The sequence below is a fragment of the Schistocerca gregaria genome, chromosome 1 (genome assembly GCF_023897955.1).
Source record: "Schistocerca gregaria isolate iqSchGreg1 chromosome 1, iqSchGreg1.2, whole genome shotgun sequence".
Taxonomy (NCBI): domain Eukaryota; kingdom Metazoa; phylum Arthropoda; class Insecta; order Orthoptera; family Acrididae; genus Schistocerca; species Schistocerca gregaria.
This window is the reverse complement of record NC_064920.1, coordinates 358,962,393-358,986,144: the sequence shown is the minus strand read 5'-3', so window position 1 is coordinate 358,986,144 and position 23,752 is coordinate 358,962,393. Positions and strand designations below refer to the sequence as shown.

General features: G+C 39.3%; 1 protein-coding gene across 5 annotated transcripts in view; it reads left to right on the top strand.

Moving 5' to 3' along the window:
• LOC126345893 (ATP-dependent 6-phosphofructokinase) overlaps positions 1-11,971 on the top strand; it is an 86,084-nt gene extending 74,113 nt beyond the window's left edge. For 2 of the 5 annotated variants that reach the window (XM_050002144.1, XM_050002141.1), the window contains 7 exons: positions 57-209; positions 3,084-3,183; positions 3,451-3,577; positions 3,662-3,759; positions 9,016-9,238; positions 9,328-9,480; positions 9,731-11,971. In XM_050002144.1, the coding sequence (XP_049858101.1) occupies positions 57-209; positions 3,084-3,183; positions 3,451-3,577; positions 3,662-3,759; positions 9,016-9,238; positions 9,328-9,472 (846 nt within the window). In that variant the 3' untranslated portion in view covers positions 9,473-9,480; positions 9,731-11,971. Of the gene's footprint in view, positions 1-56; positions 210-3,083; positions 3,184-3,450; positions 3,578-3,661; positions 3,760-9,015; positions 9,239-9,327 lie in introns of all 5 variants that reach the window. The other 3 variants (XM_050002143.1, XM_050002140.1, XM_050002142.1) reach the window with 2 other exon arrangements.
• Positions 11,972-23,752: the final 11,781 nt, after the last annotated feature.

Sequence of the window (23,752 nt, the reverse complement as noted above, 5' to 3'; positions counted from 1 at the left end):
AACTTGCAATTGTGACTATTCGCAATCTATTTTCTTCTTATTCTTTTCTCCCGTAGGCTTACCAAGGTGCGCTGCAACTTGCAGAGAGCAGGCCAACACAACCAGAGTTCTGCATACCGATTGCTGTTATTCCTTCAACAATAAGTAATAATGTTCCAGGCACAGAATTTTCCTTGGGTTGTGATACAGCACTTAATGAAATTACAGAGGTATTTACTGTTATTGTGTTATTTGATGCCTATTTTTGTTATTGCATCAGGTTGATTTATCACACCAACACAGATAATTTTTATCACTATTTGTGTGTCATTTGCATGTTCAGCAGCTTTCCATAATTATCTGTAGCATGAAGCAGTTGTCATCACTATATTACTTGTCAAGACCAATTGGTTACCTGGCCGTAATGGGAACTGACGTGGTAACATGACTAGGTACACTCGCTTTCCAGTTCAGTGTTGCATGCATTGTCACCTCATAGTGTAGGCACAAATGGAAAACCAGTTCTGAGCAAAGAAGGGAAAGTAGGAAGGTGGAAGGAGTATATAGAAGATCTATACAAGGGCGATGTACTTGAGGGCAATACTATGGAAATGGAAGAGGACATAATGAAGATGAAATGGGAGATATGGTACTGCGTGAAGAGTTTGGCAGAGCACTGAAAGACCTAAGTCGAAATAAGGCCCTAGGAGTAGACAACATTCTATTAGAACTACTTACAGCCTCGGGAGAGCCAGTCCTGACAAAACTCTACCATCTGGTGAGCAAGATGTATGAGACAGGCGAATACCCTCAGACTTCAAGAAGAATACAATAATTCCAATCCCAAAGAAAGCAGGTGTTGACAGATGTGAAAATCACCTAACTATCAGTTTAATAAGTCACAGCTGCAAAATATTAACGCGAATTCTCTACGGACGTATGGAAAAACTGGTAGAAGCCGACCTCGGGGCAGATCAGTTTGGATTCCGTAGAAATATTGGAACACGTGAGGCAGTACTGACCTTACAACTTATCTTAGAAGAAAGCTTAAGGAAAGGCAAACCTATGTTTCTAGCATTTACAGACTTAGAGAAAGTTTTTGACAATGTTGACTGGAATACTCTCTTTCAAATTATAAAGGTGGCAGGGGTAAAATACAGGGAGCGAAAGGACTCTTTACAATTTGTACAGAAACCAGATGGCAGTTATAAGAGTCGAGGGGCATGAAAGGAAAGCAGTGGTTGGGAAGGGAGTGAGACAGGGTTGTAGCCTCTCCCCGATGTTATTCAATCTGTATGTTGAGCAAGCAGTAAAGGAAACAAAAGAAAAATGATGTAGATAACTGTGTTATTAGACAGCAATTTCTCCAATAGTATGGACTACACAAGAAAATACCATCCTCGCAAAAACACCACAGGTTTTGTCACACAGAACTGAAGTTCCAGGCTAGCAAAATAAATCCAAGGAAAACTATTCCATGTATGGGATTTGATTTGAAAAGGTGCCAGAATCAGTGAGTCATTATATGCAGAGGAGAGAATATACTTGCAAAAAGAGAACTCTACATCAAATTTTTTTGTGAAAAAATGAAGCATCAGAATTAAAGTGGACAGTGATTTATTTAAACAAACTATCGATTCATACATGTTATACTGTAAATATAGGTTTCATAGTCTTAGTATATGAAGAGTATTGTCAAACAAAGCCAGAAAATGTTTTGTTGTTATGAATGCTGTGTTTCATTTCTTCTCCTCTGTGAAGATAACATGAAAACTGTGCACTACCATGTAGAACTGGACAGAAGAAACCTTAAAAGAAGCTGAACTTTTGCCATTAATTAAATCACCCTTCTTCTCTTTATACCAGCGACAGAATTTTGCAAGAAAATGGTTCCCTTCCTGCTGACACCATGTTATCAAGATCTAAATCCCATAGTACTGGCCCGTAATCTAGCAAAGAATAAGATATGTAGTCATTGTCAAGCATCTCACTCTTTAACTGGAAAAAAATAACAGCTGATGCTTTTACTGCTAATAAATGAATGTCATGAGTCACCTATCCTTGTGCAAGCCTTTCAATGTAGCGCTACTCTGGCAACTTGTGTATTCATTGTACTGCTTCTTAGATGTACTCACAAGGCTTGAGTGGACCAATGTCTGCACCTTTCCACAAGAGAAAAAGTTACAGGAGTCAACAGGAATCAATCCCAGGACCTCAGCATTACTAGCCAAAAATGCTAACTGGCCAAGTGGTCAGTTTCCTTTTGCAGCTGTAAGATTAGATTGTAATGCTGTGACATAAGAAGATTGAAAGACCATGTATCACATAAAAAGTGTGTGATGATTATTGGATATGAGGTACTTTGATTGAAAGTATAATAAAATCAGTCAGCATTGATTCAAACAAAGTATCAGTATTATCACTGGCAAACAAAATGTCAGATGATGAATCAGTAGACACAGCTGTGGAAAATATAGACATCACCAGGATGGTAGTTCTAGGGGTACTGTCAGCAAAGCATCATGAGCAGCTAAGGTGAGAGGTAGTGTACATCCTGTTTCTGTTTGTTTTTAAACAGGCACTTACTTAAGTGGCCCGTAAAGACTTGTAGTGTGTGACAGCACTCCATTTGTAAGACTGCTGGAGTGCACGCTATTGCTGCCTCCCCACCCTGCTTCTCAGCGGCAAATGTGACACTGTTGCCATGGTAGCAAGGTAACCAGTGTGGTTTGCAGAGTAATGACGTTAAGTCTGCAGCTCGTGGTCGTGTGGTAGCGTTCTCACTTCCCGGGTTCGATTCCTGGCGGGGTCAGAGATTTTCTCTGCCTCGTGATGACTGGGTGTTGTGTGATGTCCTTAGGTTAGTTAGGTTTAAGTAGTTCTAAGTTCTAGGGGACTGATGACCATAGATATTAAGTCCCATAGTGCTCAGAGCCATTTGAATCATTTGAATGACGTTATGCTTGACATTCAATTTGTCTTGAACTCACTTCTCGCTTCTTTGGAAACATTTACAGTCTTCAATCCCATTAGTGTTATTCATGAATATATATTATAAACTGTTCTTTCTATTAATATGTAAAAGGAATCTTTATTTTTATTAGATTTGTGACAGAATCCGGCAGTCTGCCCAGGGCACAAAGAGAAGAGTGTTTGTCATAGAAACTATGGGAGGCTACTGTGGATACCTCGCTACACTAGCAGGTAAAGCCCCATAAAAAAAGTTTCCTAGCAAAATAATATTTTGAGACTGCTGTCATGACAATGTGAGACGCATAACAGACCATGCTAGTATTTTTAATATTTTAAAAAGTGTAACCTGATAGGTGTAATGAGCACTGAGAGTATAGTTCCAGATCAGTAGTGCTCAAAACCTCTGTTCAGTTTAAGATGATATGCTTGGAAGTATTTCTTATTTTCAACCACAAATAACACGATAATACACAGATTATTTTCTACTATGTATTCAAGCTCTTGCTGGAGGCGCTGATGCGGCATACATATTCGAAGAGAAATTTTCGATAAAAGATCTACAGCAAGATGTGTACCACATGGCATCCAAAATGGCTGAAGGTGTCCAGAGAGGCCTTATTCTTAGGTACAGTAAATCTTTTGTAACTATTTTGCCTTTGTTTAATCTTTAATTACAGGACTGATGACTTCCATTGTGGTTCTTTTTCAGAAATGAAAAATGCAATGAAAACTACACAACAGACTTCATTTATCGTTTGTACTCTGAAGAAGGAAAGGGGCTTTTTAGTGCTCGAATGAATGTATTAGGTAAGATTTAAGTATCTTTTAATATTATTTTTATGTTTGTTTATTAAAACGCATTATAACAGATAAACTTTTGGATGTGGTAGAGATATTAAATTATTGGCAGTCTTAAAACGAATTGATCTACATGACTACTGTCTGTGGACAGTAGAGAAAGTATATTGCTCTGCTCACCTCATCTCTGCCTGAGTTGTTAATTTTAGGACTATATGGGAATACACTTTGCTGTGTGAGATAAATCTGTACTCCATCATTGCTCTTCTTCAACACTTATGTTGTGACAATTCTGGAAAAAGTACTGTTAACATCAAAATCCTTTTGATGCTACAGGGGTGCTCTCTGCATTCTGTGCTGAGCATGGCTTATTGCCACTGCACTGTTCGCCAAATGCTGCTACTTGTACTGAGAAGTGGTGTTCCATCTGCTATAAAATACTTACCATGTGATACAATTTTTTAAAAAAATTATTTCTGCACATCTGACAGTCTGGTCTTTGCTCAATGAAGGACCAAATTTCTTTCCGTTGTTCGTCATAGTGAATGTGCTGAATCAAATTTAAGTAAAACATTGCACAAAATCTTGAAGATTTTGCAGAGGTAAAAATGCATTGTATAACCTTTACATATGGTTGATTGTAGCTCAGACATTGCTGTGTGTGTGAAACGTAGAAAAGATATCAAATTTTATTTAAAATTGAGAGAAGAATGATATCTCATTTCATTATTAAGTTATTTGTTTTTATATCTAGAAATTTTATTTAAAATTGACAGCAGAACAATATCTCATTTCATTCTTCAGTTATTTGTTTTTATATCCAGTGGACGGCCACATGCAATATGCCCATTTCCGTCCAGCGCATTGGGAATTGTAGTCATAACAATCATAATTTTTCATAAATGGTTCAGGATATCTTTATGAAGTTTTTACAAATGATAGCACGCAAAGAGGCATGTCTGTTGTATGTATGATAAATACTTGAAACTTTTTTATTCACCGAGATACGGAAGTAACTCATCCACAGCAGTGACAAGTCGACAGAAGAAATGTGCAACACGTCAGTAGTGCTTAAAGGAAAACAAAGGGGCCACATTTAAGTCCTCAACACCTTGAGAGCATGACAAGTTTACTCATCCACAGCAAAGGGTTAATAACAAGTGTGTGTGTGTGGGGGGGGGGGGGGGGGGGGGGAGGTTAAACAAGTAATTGATGTGTGTAAGGCAACATGGAGCTTTACATTGCTGTTTGTAAAAGGTTTTCTTCAACAGTAAACAGCCACGTTAAACATTCAGATGTAAATGTTTGGTCTCTTACTATGAGATTCCACATCAATGGGAAGGCCATTAGGAATAGCCCAGAATATATGCTGCCACATCTTCTAACACAGTGCTTAAAATACTAAAATAAATCAAAGTTTCAGCTGAGTCACAGTAGCTTTCCATGGAGGAAGTATTTTTAAATTGGTTGTGCAGCAGTGAAGGCACCTAACTTCCATTTGGAAGAATGAGGTTCAAATCTGTTTTCCCATCCATATTCAGGTTTTTCTGTTATTTCCTTAATCTCTCATGAGAAGTAAGGGGGGGGGGGGGGGGGGGTCCTATGAAAAAGATGCAGCCAGTTTCTCAGTTTCTTTATTCATCTTTATCCATTCTAAGATTGGCCTTTTCTCTTATAACTTCACTGTTGACAGGCTGGTAAAACCTGATCTTTCACTCCTCCTGTTCTAAGAAAACATTGTTTCAGTATTGCTCCCATGTGCACCAGGCTCCTAAGAAATGCAAAACTGCATCTTATTAAATGTGGGTATGTTGTTGTTGTTGTTGTCTTCAGTCCTGAGACTGGTTTGATGCAGCTCTCCTCGCTACCCTATCCTGTGCAAGCTTCTTCATCTCCCAGTACTTAATGCAACCCACATCCTTCTGAATCTGCTTAGTGTATTCATGTCTTTGTCTCTCTCTACGATTTTTACCCTCCACGCTGCCCTCCAATGCTAAATTTGTGATCCCTTGATGCCTCAGAACAAGTCCTACTAACCGGTCCCTCCTTTCTGTCAAGTTGTGCCACATACTACTCCCCAATTCTATTCAATACTTCATCATTAGTTATGTGATGTACCCATCTAATCTTCAGCATTCTTCTGTAGCACCACATTTCGAAAGCTTCTATTCTCTTCTTGTCCAAACTATTTATCGTCCATGTTTCACTTCCATACATGACTACACTCCATACAAATACTTTCAGAAATGACTTTCTGACACTTAAATCTATATTTGATGTTAAGAAATTTCTCTTCTTCAGAAACGCTTTCCTTTCCATTGCCATTTTATATCCTCTCTATTTTGACCATCACCAATTATTTTGCTCCCCAAATAGCGAAACTCCTTTACTACTTTAAGTGTCTCATTCCCTAATCTAATTCCCTCAGCATCACACGACTTAATTTGACTACATTCCATTATCCTCGTTTTGCTTTTGTTGATGTTCATCTCATATCCTCCTTTCAAGACACTGTTCATTCCGTTCAACTACTCTTCCAAGTCCTTTGCTGTCTCTGACAGAATTACAATGTCATCGGCGAACCTCAAAGTTTTTATTTCTTCTCCCTGGATTTTGATACCTACTCCGAATTTTTCTTTTGTTTCCTTTACTGCTTGCTCGATATACAGATTGAATAACATCGGGGAGAGGCTACAACCCTGTCTCACTCCCTTCCCAACCACTGCTTTCCTTTCATGCCCCTCGACTCTTACAACTGCCATCTGGTTTGTGATAGATCTTCTATATACCCCTTCCACCTCTCTGATTTCCCTTCTTTGCTTAGAACTGGATTTCCATCTGAGCTCTTGATATTCATACAAGTAGTTCTCGTTTCTCCAAAGGTCTCTTTAATTTTCCTGTATGCAGTATCTACGTTACCCCTAGTGAGATAAGCCTCTACATCCTTACATTTGTCCTCTAGCCATCCCTGCTTAGCCATTTTGCACTTCCTGTCGATCTCATTTTTGAGACGTATGTATTCCTTTTTGCCTGCTTCATTTACTGCATTTTTATATTTTCTCCTTTCATCAATTAAATTCAATACTTCTTCTGTTACCCAAGGAGTTCTACTAGCCCTCGTCTTTTTACCTACTTGATCCTCTGCTGCCTTCATTACTTCTTCCCTCAGAGCTACCCATTCTTCTTCAACTGTACTTCTTTCCCCCATTCCTGTCAATTGTTTCCTTATGCTCTCCCTGAAACTCTGTACAACCTCTGGTTTAGTCAGTTTATCCAGGTCCCATCTCCTTAAATTTCCACCTTTTTGCAGTTTCTTCAGTTTTAATCTACAGTTCATAACCAATAGATTGTGGTCAGAGTCCACATCTGCCCCTGGAAATGTCTTACAATTTAAAACCTGGTTCCTAAATCTCTGTCTTACCATTATATATTCTATCTGATACCTTCTAGTATCTCCAGGATTCTTCCATGTATACAACCTTCTGTCATGATTCTTGAACCAAGTGTTAGCTATGATTAAGTTATGCTCTGTGCGAAACTGTACCAGGCGGCGTCCTCTTTCATTTCTTAGCCCCAATCCATATTCACCTACTATAGTTCCTTCTCTCCCTTTTCCTACTCTCGAATTCCAGTCACCCATGACTCTTAAATTTTCATCTCCCTTCCCTTCAATTTCTTCATCATTTGCAGAGCTAGTTGGCATATAAACTTGTGCTACTGTAGTAGGTGTGGGCTTTGTGTCTATCTTGGCCACAATAATGCGTTCACTATGCTGTTTGCAGTAGCTTACCAGCAGTTCTATTTTTTTATTCATTATTAAACCTACTCCTGCATTACCCCTATTTGATTTTGTGTTTATAACCCTCTATTCACCTGACCAAAAGTCTTGTTCCTCCTGCCACCGAACTTCACTAATTCCCACTATATCTAACTTTAACCTATCCATTTCCCTTTTTAAATTTTCTAACCTACCTGCCCGATTAAGGGATCTGACATTCCACGCTCCGATCTGTAGAATGCCAGTTTTCTTTCTCCTGATAACGACATCCTCTTGAGTAGTACCCACCCGGAGATCCGAATGGGGGACTATTTTACCTCCGGAATATTTTACCCAAGAGGACGCCATCATCATTTATCCGTACAGTAAAGCTGCATGCCCTCGGGAAAAATTATGGCCCTAGTTTCCCCTTGCTTTCAGCCATTCGCAGTACCAGCACAGCATGGCTGTTTTGTTTAATGTTATAAGGCCAGATCAGTCAATCATCCAGACTGTTGCCCCTGCAACTACTGAAAAGGCAGATGCCCCTCTTCAGGAACCACACGTTTGTCTGGCCTCTCAACAGATACCCCTCCGTTGTGGTTGCTCCTACGGTACGGTCATCTGTATCGCTGAGGCACGCAAGCCTCCCCACCAACGGCAAGGTCTATGGTTCATGGGGAAGGGTGGGTATGTGAAAACATTATATAAGAATCTAGAGCCTACAGTTGCAGGTTAACTTTATCGTTTACCTGGGTTTCAACATTAGTAATAACGTCTTCTTCAGAACATAAAATATTATTAAAATGTTTGCCTAAAACAAGCCATGTCATAAGTCAACTATATAAAACTTGATGCATAACCATAAGGTTTTGTCATTTCTATTAAACAAGCTGTAGCAAGTTCACTTTAAGCCCGTTGTATGGGCCTTGTCGTGTACGTTCTGATGAAGACCTTATGACTAACGTTGAAACCTAGGTAAACGATAAAGTTGACCTGCAACTGTAGGTTGTATATTCTTATATAAACAATATCAGTTGCTGTCACAGTATAAAAATCTTAAAAATTAAAACATTATAGCTCTATACGATTAGAAATTAGTTTGGGAAATCCACTTCTTGACAGTTTGTGTACAATTTTTTTGCTAAGACGAATACGAATAAATTGTGGAGGAATGTTACAAAAATGGTAAGCTAAAATTTTTCTCGAATCTATTGTTCACTTGTGGATCCAAGTTTATAAGAGACAATGGCTAAACATATGGGTTAGTTTATCATTACTCTTTATGGAAATCTATTATGGAAACTTCAGCTGTATTGCGTGAAATGTAGTAACAAAGACCATTCAGTCTTACCGTTATGTAAACACACTGGATCTCGTATTTTAAGTATTGAATAATAGAATTTTACAATTTGATATGGATATTCTTTGTGGTGATTTAATTAATTCAGACACATTTCTTCCAACATCAATGGACTTGTTTAATACATTACTTATTGAAATGATAGGTCACATGCAACAAGGAGGATATCCAACACCGTTCGACCGTAATATGGGAACAAAGATGGGAGCAAAAACTGTTGAATGGATGTTCCACAAACTAAAAGAATCTTCCAAAGGTGATGGCACTGTATATACTGCAACACCAGATTCTGCTACACTGCTTGGAGTATTGAGGAGACGGTATACATTCAGTCCACTGGAAGAACTAAAGAAAGGCACAAATTTTGAGTAAGTAGATTTACTCATGTATGCCAGTAAAATTAGCAAGTAGCTGTGTATTCTTATATAACTGTACTTTTTCTTTACTTCTTTTGTAGTTACCGTATACCGAAGAATCAGTGGTGGCTAAAATTACGTCCTCTGTTAAGAATTTTGTCAAAACATGAGAGTGCTTATGAAGAAGAAGGCTTGTACATGACCATAGAACAAGCAGAAGAAGATGACAAAACAGTAGCAAAATAAGACAAATGGTAATTCTTGAAGCTCTTATCACCAAACAAGTAGTCTATATACCTTTATTGTTTTTCTCCCTTTGATTATGTTCAATGAGAACAAAGGTCTCTTTTATGTAAGTTAATATATGTTTTTTTTTTACAATGTTTGCCCTCTTTGCTTCTGTTATACTGCCGTTGTGTGTTGTATGGAATGTTAGAAACTAGGCTTTGACAAAGTGTGCAGGTGCTAACTGGAGAACTAATAACTGTGTTCTTTCGTTTTCAGTTTCTAGAACCACAAAAATTGTGTTACAGACAAAACAATGTGATCGAAACATATTTTGGGGGAATACACTTTTTATGTTAAGAGTTTCTAATGTAGAATGATCTGGGATGGTAACCAGCATGTGAAAAGACATACATTTTTTTCTTTTATTTGTCCTGCTGCTTTATTGTATTTTTAACAACTGATTTGTTTCTGGTACATTGATTTCACATAGATCTGTAATTATAATTGCCTTTTGTAACATACCAAAAAACATAATATATAAGGCTTGGTTATCTATAGCACAATTATACTACACAATGTGAAAGATAATACTGTGTTGTTTTTTTTCTTGCCAAATGGTTAAATTGAGTGCTGTTGTAGAAGTTACAAGTTCTTGTATTGTGTTGATATTGTAATTAATTTATCCAGTGTCGTTGTATACTAAAATACCAAAAATGTATCCTGTATAGAGAACCCTTTATATCTAAAATTGTTATTTTAATCTTGAAAAGAATTTTATGATGAAGGTGTGGTGTTGTATAGACGATTATTTTTTTAAAGTACTTGTGTTATCCTCTGGTAGGAATGCACTACTCTCAGTTGTTGACTTATTTATTTCATATATTGTTGATTATTTATACTCTTTTAACTGATGTAGTGAATGCATTCCACTATACTTCTCCCCACTTTTTTTTTTTTCTTTTCCCCTACTTCACGTAACTGTCAAAAATACTCTTCATACTGTGGGAAAATGGCAGTGTTAATTTTCTGAAGCTTGTACGCGCAATGTAAATTAGTTTTTGTCAGATTAATTTTATAACTTGAATATTTCTTCAGATGCCTTCGAGGTGCTGCATTTTCACTCAGATAAGCATTTTTAATGCCTCATTCATGACTACATTTTTCATTTTCGTACACCAAAATTTGTATGACTCAATATTAGAGCATCTGAGACACACTTTGATACAGATTAGTGTACATGCCGTATGCTGTGTAACATCTTTTTATTTGAGTTATATCATTTGCAATGGCTTTGACATAAGCTGCAGTAATTTTTCAGAAATGCAAATTCTATGATTTAAATCTAGCACATGTTAGCTTTCAGTTATGATTTAGATCTATTACATTTTAGTTTTCAGTTACTAAAGATAATGCCAAACATTTACTTAATGACTGTCATGTTTTTCTTTTTTCTTTGTGTGGCTTCAGTATTTATCAGTGTTTATTCATGAGTGTTTTATTGCGATACTCAGCATCCTGTGTAACACACTTACATTAAAATTGCCAAGCTGTGAGAGAGACATGCTAATGAATGTGGACTGCAGCCGTAGTTATAATTTTGATGATTGCCTACTCTTAATTATCAATTGTTACAGATAGTATGGGAAAAAAGAGGGGTGAAAAAGAAAGATGATTTTTTTATATTAAGCAACAGTATTACCTGTATTAGATTGTATTGTCTTAAATGTGATAGTAACTTATTTATCAATGTCACCACTGAGAAGATTACTTTTTTAATGCCGAAACTGAGCAGTGCTCTGAAACTGTGCTGTGTTCTGAACGTAAATTGTCCATAATAGACAAATAAATAATGCCAAAACAAATGTAAGGGCTATGTTCCTCAAACTCATTCACTCAAGTTGAAATTTACAGATGTATCTTTCATGTGTGTGTTCATGTTATAGACTGTTACTCATGTGCCTTGGTTAAAGTATTTTTATGACTGTAATATTTATTTTAATACTTTTTACTGTAAATATTTATTTGAAGAGTAGAAAATGTGGACCCCCCAAGTTATGGTCTTTTGGAAAAATTAGTGCAAAAGCTGCAGAACATAAACTATGCATTGGTGTAAAATCTAGGAAAAAATATGATACGTAAATGAGAATATATTGCTACTTACCACATAGCAGGGATGTTGACCAGTGGAAATTAGTGTATAAAAGAAGAAATTGCTTAACTTCTGTCCAGTCATCCCCCACCCCCGCCCTCTCAAACGCGCGTTTGGTGTCGCACCCACTGTAAGTTCCACGTGCCTCTATGCGTGTCTTCCATGTGGTGAGTGGCAATCTATCCTTATTGGCATATCACAGAACATTATATAACAAATGTATTCATTATATTTGTTTCTTTTAAAAGCTGTATCCAAATACTTGCTGCCTGAACAGTATGTGTTGCTTGAAACAAGCTCTTAACTGTAAAATCTACTGATACACTTAAGTGTTAAAACAAAATAAAAGACTTTTGGATATACCATCATTTGTGGGTTTTTTATACTTTCAAAAAATAACAGCCTGCTGCATAACAGCCTGCTGCAATGCTGTGCCAGATTCAGCATTCCAGACATACTCTAATGTGCGGTGCTCTACTGTCCACTGTGTCATTGCTACTGAAATGCCATCTGATAGCAAGAGCACTGCGGAAGAATCCTCCAGTACATCCATGAGAGAGGCATCAAGCTAGCCATTTCAAAAACGTCCGGTTCTTGCCAGTTATCAAGTACTTATCCAAAGGTTATAGACGACAAAATAGCTGGGTATCCACATGGACAAGTCATTGATATTCACACCTGACACAGTATAACGGAAGAAGACAAGTTATAAAATGCTCAGAGCACCCACAATTTTTTACCAGCAAAGATCTTAACCCAAAGACAAAAACCCAACTTTATAAACCGACAGTCCAGCGATCAGTCCTAAAGGGATGCGCAGCACGGGAGACCACCTGCAAAATTGATATTTAATCTGCAGAATCACTGCCTGAGATGGCCACTTGGAGCTTCAGCCTGTGCAAGAATGCTGGATACCTGTGATGAATGTCAAGAGAATATAAAAAGAAAATAATAAACCATACCTCTTCAGTATTCAGTAAGACGGACTTCCACAATACTGTCGACCAACTTCGTCCCATTACAACTATCAACCCACAACCATAGCACAGTTGCAAAGTTAACTGCAAGAAACATAGCAGGCATTAATAAAGATTGACTACAACCTCAGGGAATATGAAGCACACTGAAATGGATGATCTGAAAAGACCATTATGCAAGAAACAGTAGACAGGAGGACATTAAGATCCAGATAAAAATATTTCACGTAACAGAGGATCTAAGGACCCACTAGTCTGCCCAATTTTCCTATGAAAGTTTTGACAGTATAGAATGCTAAGAATAAACCTTCAAAGAATGTCAGTTTTTGGTCAGTACAACACACCCACCAAAACAAAAATAGGGGGCAGCTGTGACATTCTCAGAAAGTATTCTGCACAATTTTCCACACCAATATATCCTCGAAACTGCTGGAGAGCAACTTGACATTGAGAGATTTCAGAACTCTGCAAGAAAATTCTAACCTTGCACCAGAATATCATCTTATACACTCATCACCCATCGTGGGCGACAAAATGATCGCATGTACCACTGCAAGTGGCCATTTGCCCTGCTAGTTTCAGTAGTATGGCCTACTTGATGAAAGAAGACAATGTTTTTTTGGTTTTGTTGTTGCAGTCCTCAATCCGAAGACTTGTTTGATGCAGTTCTCCAAACTACTCTATCCTGTGTAATTGTCTTCACCTGTGAATAACTGCTGCAACCTGCATCCTTTTGAGCCTGCTTACCATGTTCCTCCTTGGCCTCCCTCTACAATTTTTACTCCCCACACTTTCCTTAAATACTAATTTGTCAGCATCTGTTTTCTTTGGAATTGTAATTATGACATTTTATTGAATTCTGAGGGTATTTTGCCTGTTTTGTATATCTTACACACCGGATGGAATAGTTTTGTCATGGCTGGCTCTCCCAAGGCTGTCGGTGGTTCAGATGGAATGTCATCTACTCCAGGGGCCCTGTTTCAACTTAGGTCTTTCAGAGCCCTGTCAACATCATCTTATAGTATCATATCTCCTATATCATCTTCATCTATGTTGCGTTCCCTATCTGTAACATTATCTTCAAGTCCATTTCCATTATGTAGCCCCTCTATATACTTCTTCCACTTTTCAGCTTTTCCTTAATTGCTTTGTAGGTTTTCCATCTGAGCTGTTGTTGTTCATACAGTCGCTTCTTTTCTCCAAAGACCTTTTTAATTTTCCTATAGGAGGTACTTATCTTTACTTTTCAAAAAGATTGGTACCACCTATAGAAAAATTAAAGAGGTCTTTGGAAGTAATAGGGGATCAACAGATCTCATCTTCTCCCTCCATCAGTGAATGGAGAAGTTTTGGGAAAAAGGAAAGTACTTGATAGTAGTATTTGTGGATTTGGAAAAAGCATATGGCAGTGTGGGATAAAGTATGGGAATGCTTGAGAAAACACAGCATTCTGTATGATGGATGTGAGAGCAGTGTACATGTAGGAGGTGGAAGATCAAAATGGTTTAAGACAAAGAGAGGTGTTCAGCTAGGCAGTTCGCTCTCCTCTTTACTCTTGAGTACACTTATGGACATGATCATGAAAGAAATCAAGGAAGAAGAAAATGAAGATGTCAATGCATTTGTTTTTGCTGATCACCATTTGAGGAGAGACGGAAATGGAGGTTCAGAGGAGACTAGATTACTGGAACACAAAATTTAAAAAACTCATGTTAACTGTGAGTAGGAACAAGACAGTGGCAATGAAGATGAGCAGGACACCCACACCTTGTCACACATACTGGAGTGGGAGAATGTTGAACATGTGAAAAGCTTCAATTATCTGGGTAGCATCATAACACGTGATGGAAGTTCCAACCTAGAAGTCTTGAAGCAGAATAATAAAAGCATCTAGCTTCTTCCACCAAGTACAAAGTCCCTCAAAGAGCCAAACAGACCATGTATAAAACTTATCTCTTACCAATCATGGTATATGGTCTAGACATGTGTCATAAATAAGAGAGAAGAGAGTTAAATACAAGCATGTGAAATGAAGTTCCTTAGATCAGCTCTACAAAAAACTAGGAGAGAGAAAGTCAGAAATGATTATGTAAGGTGAGACCTGCAGGTGACATTGACTACAGAGGAGAGGATGAGTGCTTTGAGACTGAAGTGGTTCGGTCATGCAAACCGAATGCACGAGACTCAAACTCCATGCCAGTATTTGGAGATGGAGGTACAAGGAAGAGGACCAATTGGGCGGCCTAGAAAGAGATGGACAGACCGACCAGGTTAAGGAAAATCTCAAGGGGAGAAGAGTAACATGGGATGTAGAGGAGAGGGAAAAGCTATACCAGGATAGAAACCAATGGAGGCATATTGTTCACAAAGTTCTTGCCCAGCTTGCAGGAAGGAAATCCTGATGATGGTACCTATCTTTCCTCTAGTGATATATGCTTATGTCTACTTACATTTGTCCTCTAACCAGTCCTTCTTAGCCATTTTGCACTTTGTCAGTCTCATGTTTGAAACACTTGTTTTCCATCTTCCCTGCTTCATTTGCTGCATTTTTATATTTTCTCAGTGCATCATTTATATTTGACACCACCTGTTATATCCAAGGATTTCTACAAGGCCTTGTCTTTTTACATATTTGATGCTCAGCTGCTTTCACTATTTCATCTCACAGTCACCCATTCATCTTCTATTGCATTCCTTTCATCTGTTTACGTCAATTGTTGCCTAATGCTCCCTCTGAAACTCTCAACTTCTAGTTCTCTCAGCTTATCTAGATCCCATCTCTCTAATTTCCAACCTTTACACAATTTCTTCAGTTTTAATCTACAGGTGTAACCAATAAATTGTGGACTGAGTTCACTTTTGCCCCTACAAATGTCTTACAGTTTAAAAATCTGGCTTCTTCATCTCTGACTTAGCTTCACATAATCAGACACCTTCCAATGTATTAAGATCTCTTCCACATATACAACCTTCCTTCATGAATTTTAAACCAAATGTTAGTGATTAAATTATGTTTTGTGCAAAATTCTATCTGGCAGCTTCCTCTACCATTCCTTTTTTCTGGTCCATGTTCACCTACTATTTATCCTTCTCTTCCTTTTCCTAATATTGAATTCCATTTCCCTGTCACAATCAAATTTTCGTCACCCATAACTGTCCAAATAATTTCTTTTATCTCGTCATACATCCTTTGTCCGCTCCCGGTAGCTTAATGGTCAGCCTGACAAATTGTCAATCCTCTGGGCCCGGGTTTGATTCCCGGCTGGGTCGGGGAATTTTCTCCGCCCAGGGACTGGGTGTTGTGCTGTCATCATAATCATCATCGACTGCCGGTTGCCGAAGTGGTGTCAAATTGAAAGACTAGCACTTGGCAAATGCCTGCCTGGTGGGATAAATAAATTACATCCTTTCAAACTCTTCATCTTCTAGCTAGTTTCCATATAAGTTTACCTACTGTAGGTGTTGGCTTCATGCGCGACCGCATGGTCGCAGGTTCGAATCCTGCCTCGGGCATGGATGTGTTTGATGACCTCAGAAGTTAAGTCCCATAGTGCTCTCTTTTTTTTATTTTTTTTATTTTATTTTATTTTTTATTTTTTTGTTTTTTACTTCATCTCTACTTATATGTTAATGCATCCACTATGCTGTACATAGTAGTTTACCTGTGTTCTTGTTTTCTTACTCATTATTGGACCTACTTTTGCATTACCCCTATTTGATTTTGTATTTGTAACCCCGTACTCACCTGAGCATAAGCCCTGTTCCTCCTAACACCAGACTTTATTAATTCCTATTATGTCTAACTTCAACCTGTCCATTTTCAAATTTTCTAACCCAAATTCCATCCCATAGAATGCAGTTTTGTTTCTCCTGGTGGCAACTTCCTTCCGAGAGGTTCCTTCCCAGATATCCGGGTGGGGGACTGTTTCATCTCCAGAATCTTTTTGTGCGCTTGCATGAAACCTTATAATTTTCGTCTGTCTTTTCAAACCATGTACTAAGAGGAGTGGCGTAGTGTCTAATGCACTGGACTCGCATTCGGAAGAACCTGGGTTCAATTCTTGTGACAGCCAATCATCCAGATTTAGGTTTTCCGTGGTTTCCCAGTTCATTCTAGGCGAATGCCAGGATGGTTCCTTGAAAGGACCACGCTGTTCTCTTCCACTCCAATAACAGAGAATCCGAACAAAGCTCCGTCTCTACTGACGTCAACTGTCGCCTGTCGACGAGACATAAAACACTAAACTTACTTCCACGTTTCCACCGTAGGATATGATCGATGGGTCTGGGAAGTGGCAACCATGCACGTGTTATCAGCACTGGTCAAGATGGAAATTCTTTTCCATGTACTTCTTTCTTTGGACAGCCATTGTGCTGCTTCCCCGGTTCGCTAACTCGTTATTGGTTGAAACTTGTAGAAAAGACATTGGTTGCCGACATATGTGCGCAAATGTTCCCTCCCGTCTCTAGACAATGTTTACTGCCATACAAAAATACATTTGCATGGATATACACCATCGACAAAAGAATTGTACTGACAGAGTTTTCCTTGACGATGAATGTTATAATTTATTAGCTAAATGACACACGTTTTCGGCCTGAAATTTCTGACTGGAGTAGAATTGTCTTCAGTGACGAATGCTGCTTTGAAATGAATCCCGATGACGAGCGAGGACATGCCTGGGGACCGCCCCCGAACAGTGGTGGGATACCGACCTGACTGTCGCCTGCATATGGCCTGACAACCAGTGGTGATGGTCTGGGCTGCCATTTGTTTTCATAGCAGGACACTTTTGATTGTCATCTGCGGAACCCTTACAGCACAGCGGTCCGTCGACGATATTCTACGCTCTGTTTTGTCGCCTTCGTGGCAAGCCATCCTGGGCTTACATTTCAGCACGATAAGGCCCTTACCACACACGGCGAGAGTTTCCACTACTTGCCTTCGTGCTTGCCGAATCCTACATTGGCCAGCAAGGTCACCGGACTTCTCCCGCGTTCAGAACGTTTGGAGCACTTTGAACAGGGCCCTCCAACTATCTCGGGATTCTGATTATCTAACGCGCCAATTGGACAGAATTTGGCACGATATCGCTCAGGGGGACAACCGACAATTCTTATCAGTCAATGTCAAGCCGAATAACCGCTTGTATAAGGGCCAGGGATGGACCAGCGCTTTATTGACTTACACATTTTATGAAGCTCTTTCTCTAAATAAATCATCCAATTTTGCTGAAATTGTAATAATATTTTTGTCTTCAGATGTATATCAAATCTGATTACCATTCCATTCTACATCTACATTTATACTCCGCAAGCCACCCAACGGTGTGTGGCGGAGGGCACTTTACGTGCCACTGTCATTACCTCCCTTTCCTGTTCCAGTCGCGTATGGTTCGCGGGAAGAACGACTGCCGGAAACCCTCCGTGTGCGCTCGAATCCCTCTAATTTTACATTCGTGATCTCCCCGGGAGGTATAAGTAGGAGGAAGCAATATATTCGATACCTCATCCAGAAACGCACCCTCTCGAACCTAGACAGCAAGCTACACCGCGATGCAGAGCGCCTCTCTTGCAGTCTGCCACTTGAGTTTGCTAAACATCTCCGTAACGCTATCACGCTTACCAAATAATCCTGTGACGAAACGCGCCGCTCTTCTTTGCATCTTCTGTATCTCCTCTGTCAACCCGACCTGGTACGGATCACACACTGATGTGCAATACTAAAGTATAGGTCGAACGAGTGTTTTGTAAGCCACCTCCTTGGACTACATTTTCTAAGGACTCTCCCAATGAATCTCAACCTGGCACCCGCCCTACCAACAATTAATTTTATATGATCATTCCACTTCAAATCGTTCCGTACGCGTACCCTCAGATATTTTACAGAAGTAACTGCTACCAGTGTTTGTTCCGCTATCATAAAATCGCTCAATAAAGGATCCTTCTTTCTATGTATTCGCAATACATTACATTTATCTATGTTAAGTGTCATTTGCCAGTCCCTGCACCAAGTGCCTATCCGCTGCAGATCTTCCTGCATTTCGCTACAATTTTCTAATGCTGCAACTTCTCTGTCTACTACAGCATCATCTGCGAAAAGCCGCATGGAACTTCCGACACTATCTACTAGGTCATTGGGGTAATTCCTGCAAGGTGTACTGGTATTTTTGTCTTGGAGTGTATTTACATAAAAAATATATATTTTTGAGAATTTTCGACGCTCTAAAACGTATATTTTCGTAAATCACGAGTGTTTTGCATAACTTATTTCGTAGGAAATTGTCCCTTGAGATTTACAGTCACTGCAAATAACTGACATATCGTTTCAGATTAGTTTGCTCTTTTAAAATGACCGTATATTGTCTGCATTTATCGTAAACCGTCTGGGTACCCAGCGTTGTCTAGTTATGCGACCATTCCAAACTTACATTAGTCTTATCCTTCTTCCCTCCCCCTCCCTGTCCACCTCATCATCTTCCCTCCCTCTGTCCATCTCCTCCTCTTCCCTTTTTGCCAATATTCCTGTCCCCTCACTCTTACCATCTCCTCCTCCCCACTCTCCCTGTCCATCTCTTCCTTCCCATTCTCTCTCCGTGTTATCATTCCCATCCCAATATGAAGTTGCTGATTCTTACCCCCACCGCATTTATTTCCAGATAGTAATTAGTGTGTACGAGAATACCAAGATTGGTTGAAATCGATCCAGGGGCTTAGGAGGAGCTTTTTACCGGTGGCTTCCAACACATTCACATATATTTAACATATTTCACGCATGTTTGTACATTTTTCACGTGTAGCCCTAGTTCACTCGGCAGCTCTATTATCACACGGCTCATTGTTGATGACATAGTGTCGTGTTGATGACATAATATCGCCTAAACTATGTGTCTTACAATGATATGATTTTTCAGATACTTCCAGTGGTATATGTGGATACTTTCTGTGAAAGGTGTTGCGAATAGAGTTAGTAGTAAAGAAGTGATCATTAAAACGTGTGCAAGATGCAGCATCTCAGTGTTTATGACATATCTCCTGAACTATGTGATATACAAAGGTGTATTCTTCGAAGTACGTTCAGTGGTGTACGTGAATACTATCTTCAAAACGTGTTTCAAATATAGTAGTAAAGAAATAATAAATTAAAAGAACACGCCTGATGCAACAGTTTTACTGCACGAACAGCGCAAATGTAATTAACGATAAACTTTCTTCCTTTCACAATTTCTTGAGGAGTGTCAGCTAGAAAAAGTCTCATAAATGTTTGAAATTATGTGTAAAGTTGGTTGCAAGTCACTAAATGCTCGCACTCTCAAATATTTGATTAATGTAGGCTAGTTGCGCTTCTTCAGGTATGCTGTTTTTCATCCCCATCCTCTACGAGTCAGGTGGTTGTTACCCCCACAGCGTTTCTTCCTAGAAAGTAAGTAACATGTGTATCAAATTTCATAAAAATTGTTCCTGTGGTTTAGGAGGAGATGTGGAAGATATCTGTTATAATTAAACTTATGGTGTTTCGAGTGCTACAAAACAGGCAATACATAACACAGGACACTGAAACATTGTAGCTATGTTCATTAATCGGCGCGTTCGTGAAAAAAATAATGGTTCCTCTTTCTATCACCAGATGAAAATTTGCACTGTAACCTGTCAGAATGTGAAATGTTTCCTGTTTTGTTGCCTGTGTGCTGTTTGTCGCTTAGCTACACATGTTGATTTCTTCTGTGAAGCGATTGTTCGTGAAAACGGTTAAGAATGTTGTAGTTTTCTAGCTATTGAGAAGAAAAACGGTGCATTGCTGGTAACCTTTTAGCAGAACGGCAGCAATAGCAGCGTTGTATTGCGAGAATATCGCCGACAAAAACAGCTGCGAACAGGCGCCGTAACAAGAAATAGGCTAAAGACTATAATCAAGAAATTTGAAGAAACAAGTGAATTAGTGCGAAGAAGCCCCATGTCAAGAAAATGACTAACGAATATGGCCCAGAAACTGATGAATTAGGCCATGGAGCAAGAAGACGGAGGTAGCCCAACCCCATGGGGAAGTTGCTGTAGCTATTACCGACTGTGCAGGGCATACCTCAAATTTTGCAGCCAGTGCTCGAGCTGCGTCAGGGGAATTTCTCTTGCCTGGTCAACAGTTCAAAATATTTTGCGGCGCATTTTACACAGGTATCCCTACGAGCTTCAAAAAGTGCTCCTAATGATGCCCCAAGACAGCCTCCAACGCCGTAACTTTGCCCCCTGTTTTTTTGGCTTGCATAGAAGTGGATGACATGTGGCCAGGGAATATACTTCCAGATGGATGAGGCACGATGCCCTGAGTGCACAGAACTGTCTCATATGGAGTCCTGTTCCGCCACATGTTGTGCTAGAACATCCAGTGACTCAGCTTGTTTTATTATGTCATGTAGTTTCAAAAAACTCCTTCATTCTCGCTCCGTTTTCCTTCGAGGAGAAGACATTTAGTGGCGAGAGGCACATGCCTTGCTCATACTGTGGCATCAAGCAGTCAGGCCTGCAAGATGAGTGGTCTGCCAAGCGAGTGGATGAGTGGTGTGCCAAGCGAGTGGATTCATACTTATTTATCGAGTAATATGAACTCTCGTACTCACAATTAAGTTACAAATTATCTTCCTGTATGAATATTACGCAATGGAAACGCACATCTGACTATTAGTAATTTACAGAACTCTGACTGTTCACTACGCACTGGCAACACCACATTTTCTTTCTTATTTAATGGCTTTGATCTATAACACGTGGCCATCGCACTGAATATGAATTGCGCACACATTATAAATTCTGGATATCATGACAACATACAATTCGAAGGAAAAGGCCACCAATCTTTTTCTTTTCACTATCTGATTTATTCCGATAAATTCTATAACCTAAACACACAAATTCTATAACCTACAACAATAACACATGAGAAATTCCGCCCAGTGGGCATGGCTTTACATTGGTGATTCTCTATCTTATTGTCTCGTAATTATTTAACGCTACAGTGCACTTTCTAGATAGGATGGTGGATCTTTTGTTATATCTCACTCTTCGACTCTCACACCCATCATCACGAAAATTTCCTCCAGGCCGAGTGGTACAAAAAGGAATATGCATAACCCACTACCTCTGAAACTACCTTGCCACTCTCCCATGCAAACCACACATACATAAATTACATGACATACACCACACTGCAACATGGAATACAACACAAGGAATAGTCACAACATTATCACTTTCAGCTTTCCCACTTCAATTAGTATTCATCCCAGTTTCACACGACGTTGCCCCACTTCGTAACTTTTCTTTCCTACCACGAACTCTGGAGGATATATGCACGTCTCCCTGTGCAATGCAAGCCAAGTGGCGTTGCTGGATAGATAGCTGACTCACCTTGCTTCTCTCTCAGAGTATTATAGTTTGAATCAAGCGTCACACAGAAACATAACACGCGAAGTAATATTAAGAACATATTCATCACACACGAGAGTCCTCAACTGATACCATGGACGAGTACTTCTCCTTATCATTTGTCTCATACACAGATTGAGACTCACACAGTACTCACCACGTGGAAGTACTCGTCTCGTCTGCACACGCCATTTCTTAAATATTTCCAACTTATAGTACACACACTAGTAATTCAGCTTAGCTTAGGCACTCGGAAGTATTTCAACTTATTGCTACACGTGGTTTCATTGTGACCGTTGGTCATTTCCGAAGATTACTACGATCCCCTTAATATTACCTGCCTGACATTTAATTCTGCCCACAAAAGTTCCTGAAATAGAGAAATTATTATTCCAAACTACTCTTAAGCATTTCACATGCACATCATGTCTCCATTCTTTTGTCTTTATGGAGCACACCTAAGGCAGGTCTTACCAACACTAGATCCAGCGGCAGGGTGCTGAAACATGGCCGTTCTTCAGGTCCTCTCGCACCTCTGTGAAGTGGGGGAGCACCTTGCTACCGTATTGGTCAGCCACATTTCAGGCGCTCAAAGCTCCGGTAAATTTCATCTCTTTGGTTCTACCAAAGGTGACCAAAGGGTCGTCTCAAAGATGATCATATATTCACATTCACTATCTGCGGTTAGCAGACGACCATACATTCATTCATTTCACAGATCTCACCAAACTGGATGTAGGGATTTATTTTGTGGGAGTGCACATGTGATCAATTAAATAAATAAATTGTCATTCTTTCCCACACTGGTATCCGGCTTCGCTGTATTAATTGAAATTCAGTTATTTTTACAAAAAAATATGTTGTTCTGACAAGAATAATGAAGTATGTTGCGGTACTGTACCCTTTCAGTGGGTCTATTAGGTGTACAGCGGTATCTTAACATTATAATGGCCTCCTTGTGCAACATGTGATTCCAGCTTTGCAAGAATACAACTGTGTCCACACCACTACTTCCATGCAAGATGGAGGCGACACCACATGTTGCTTGCCAAATAAAAGATTTGCTTTGAGAAACCTTCGATAACTGCTACATCATCTCTGGGCAACTGCAAGATGTGTGGCTTTCCAGAACACTGACCCAAATCCATGTGACTTCTGGTTGTGGGGATATCTGAAAGACCATATCTATAAGGGATGTATCCAGACTCTTCCTGATTTGAGGGATAACATACAATGATATATCGCTCTTATTACATCAGGTATACTGTGACCAACTGACGACCATACCGCGTTGTGTATGCAGCATTTTACTGAATCGGGAGAACATACTGAACACAAGTTGCAGCTTGTGACCATATCCTAAAAATCGTGTCAGAACCACCGGAATCGTGTGTTTGATAGTTCCTCCCCTTTTTCCTGCGCCCACACCACTTTCTAACTGCTTACAGCTACATATTTTCTAGTGTTGGAAATTGGAACTTATATTTTTTTCAGCACACACTACAAGCACACCATTTAATAAACCTACCTACGATGTTTCAGCGCCCTGCATTGTATACAGCACACACTGTGGCACTCAGAACACCATCAGTTTAATTATAACCATCCTAGACACACATTTATACATATAAACATGCGTAAACTTCTCACTATGTATGGATTAACGCTATTGTCGAATTTGTTAGTGACAAAAACCTGAAAGAGGCTTCAGAGAAACATTAAAATTACTAAGTTTTCTGTTGTAATAGATAT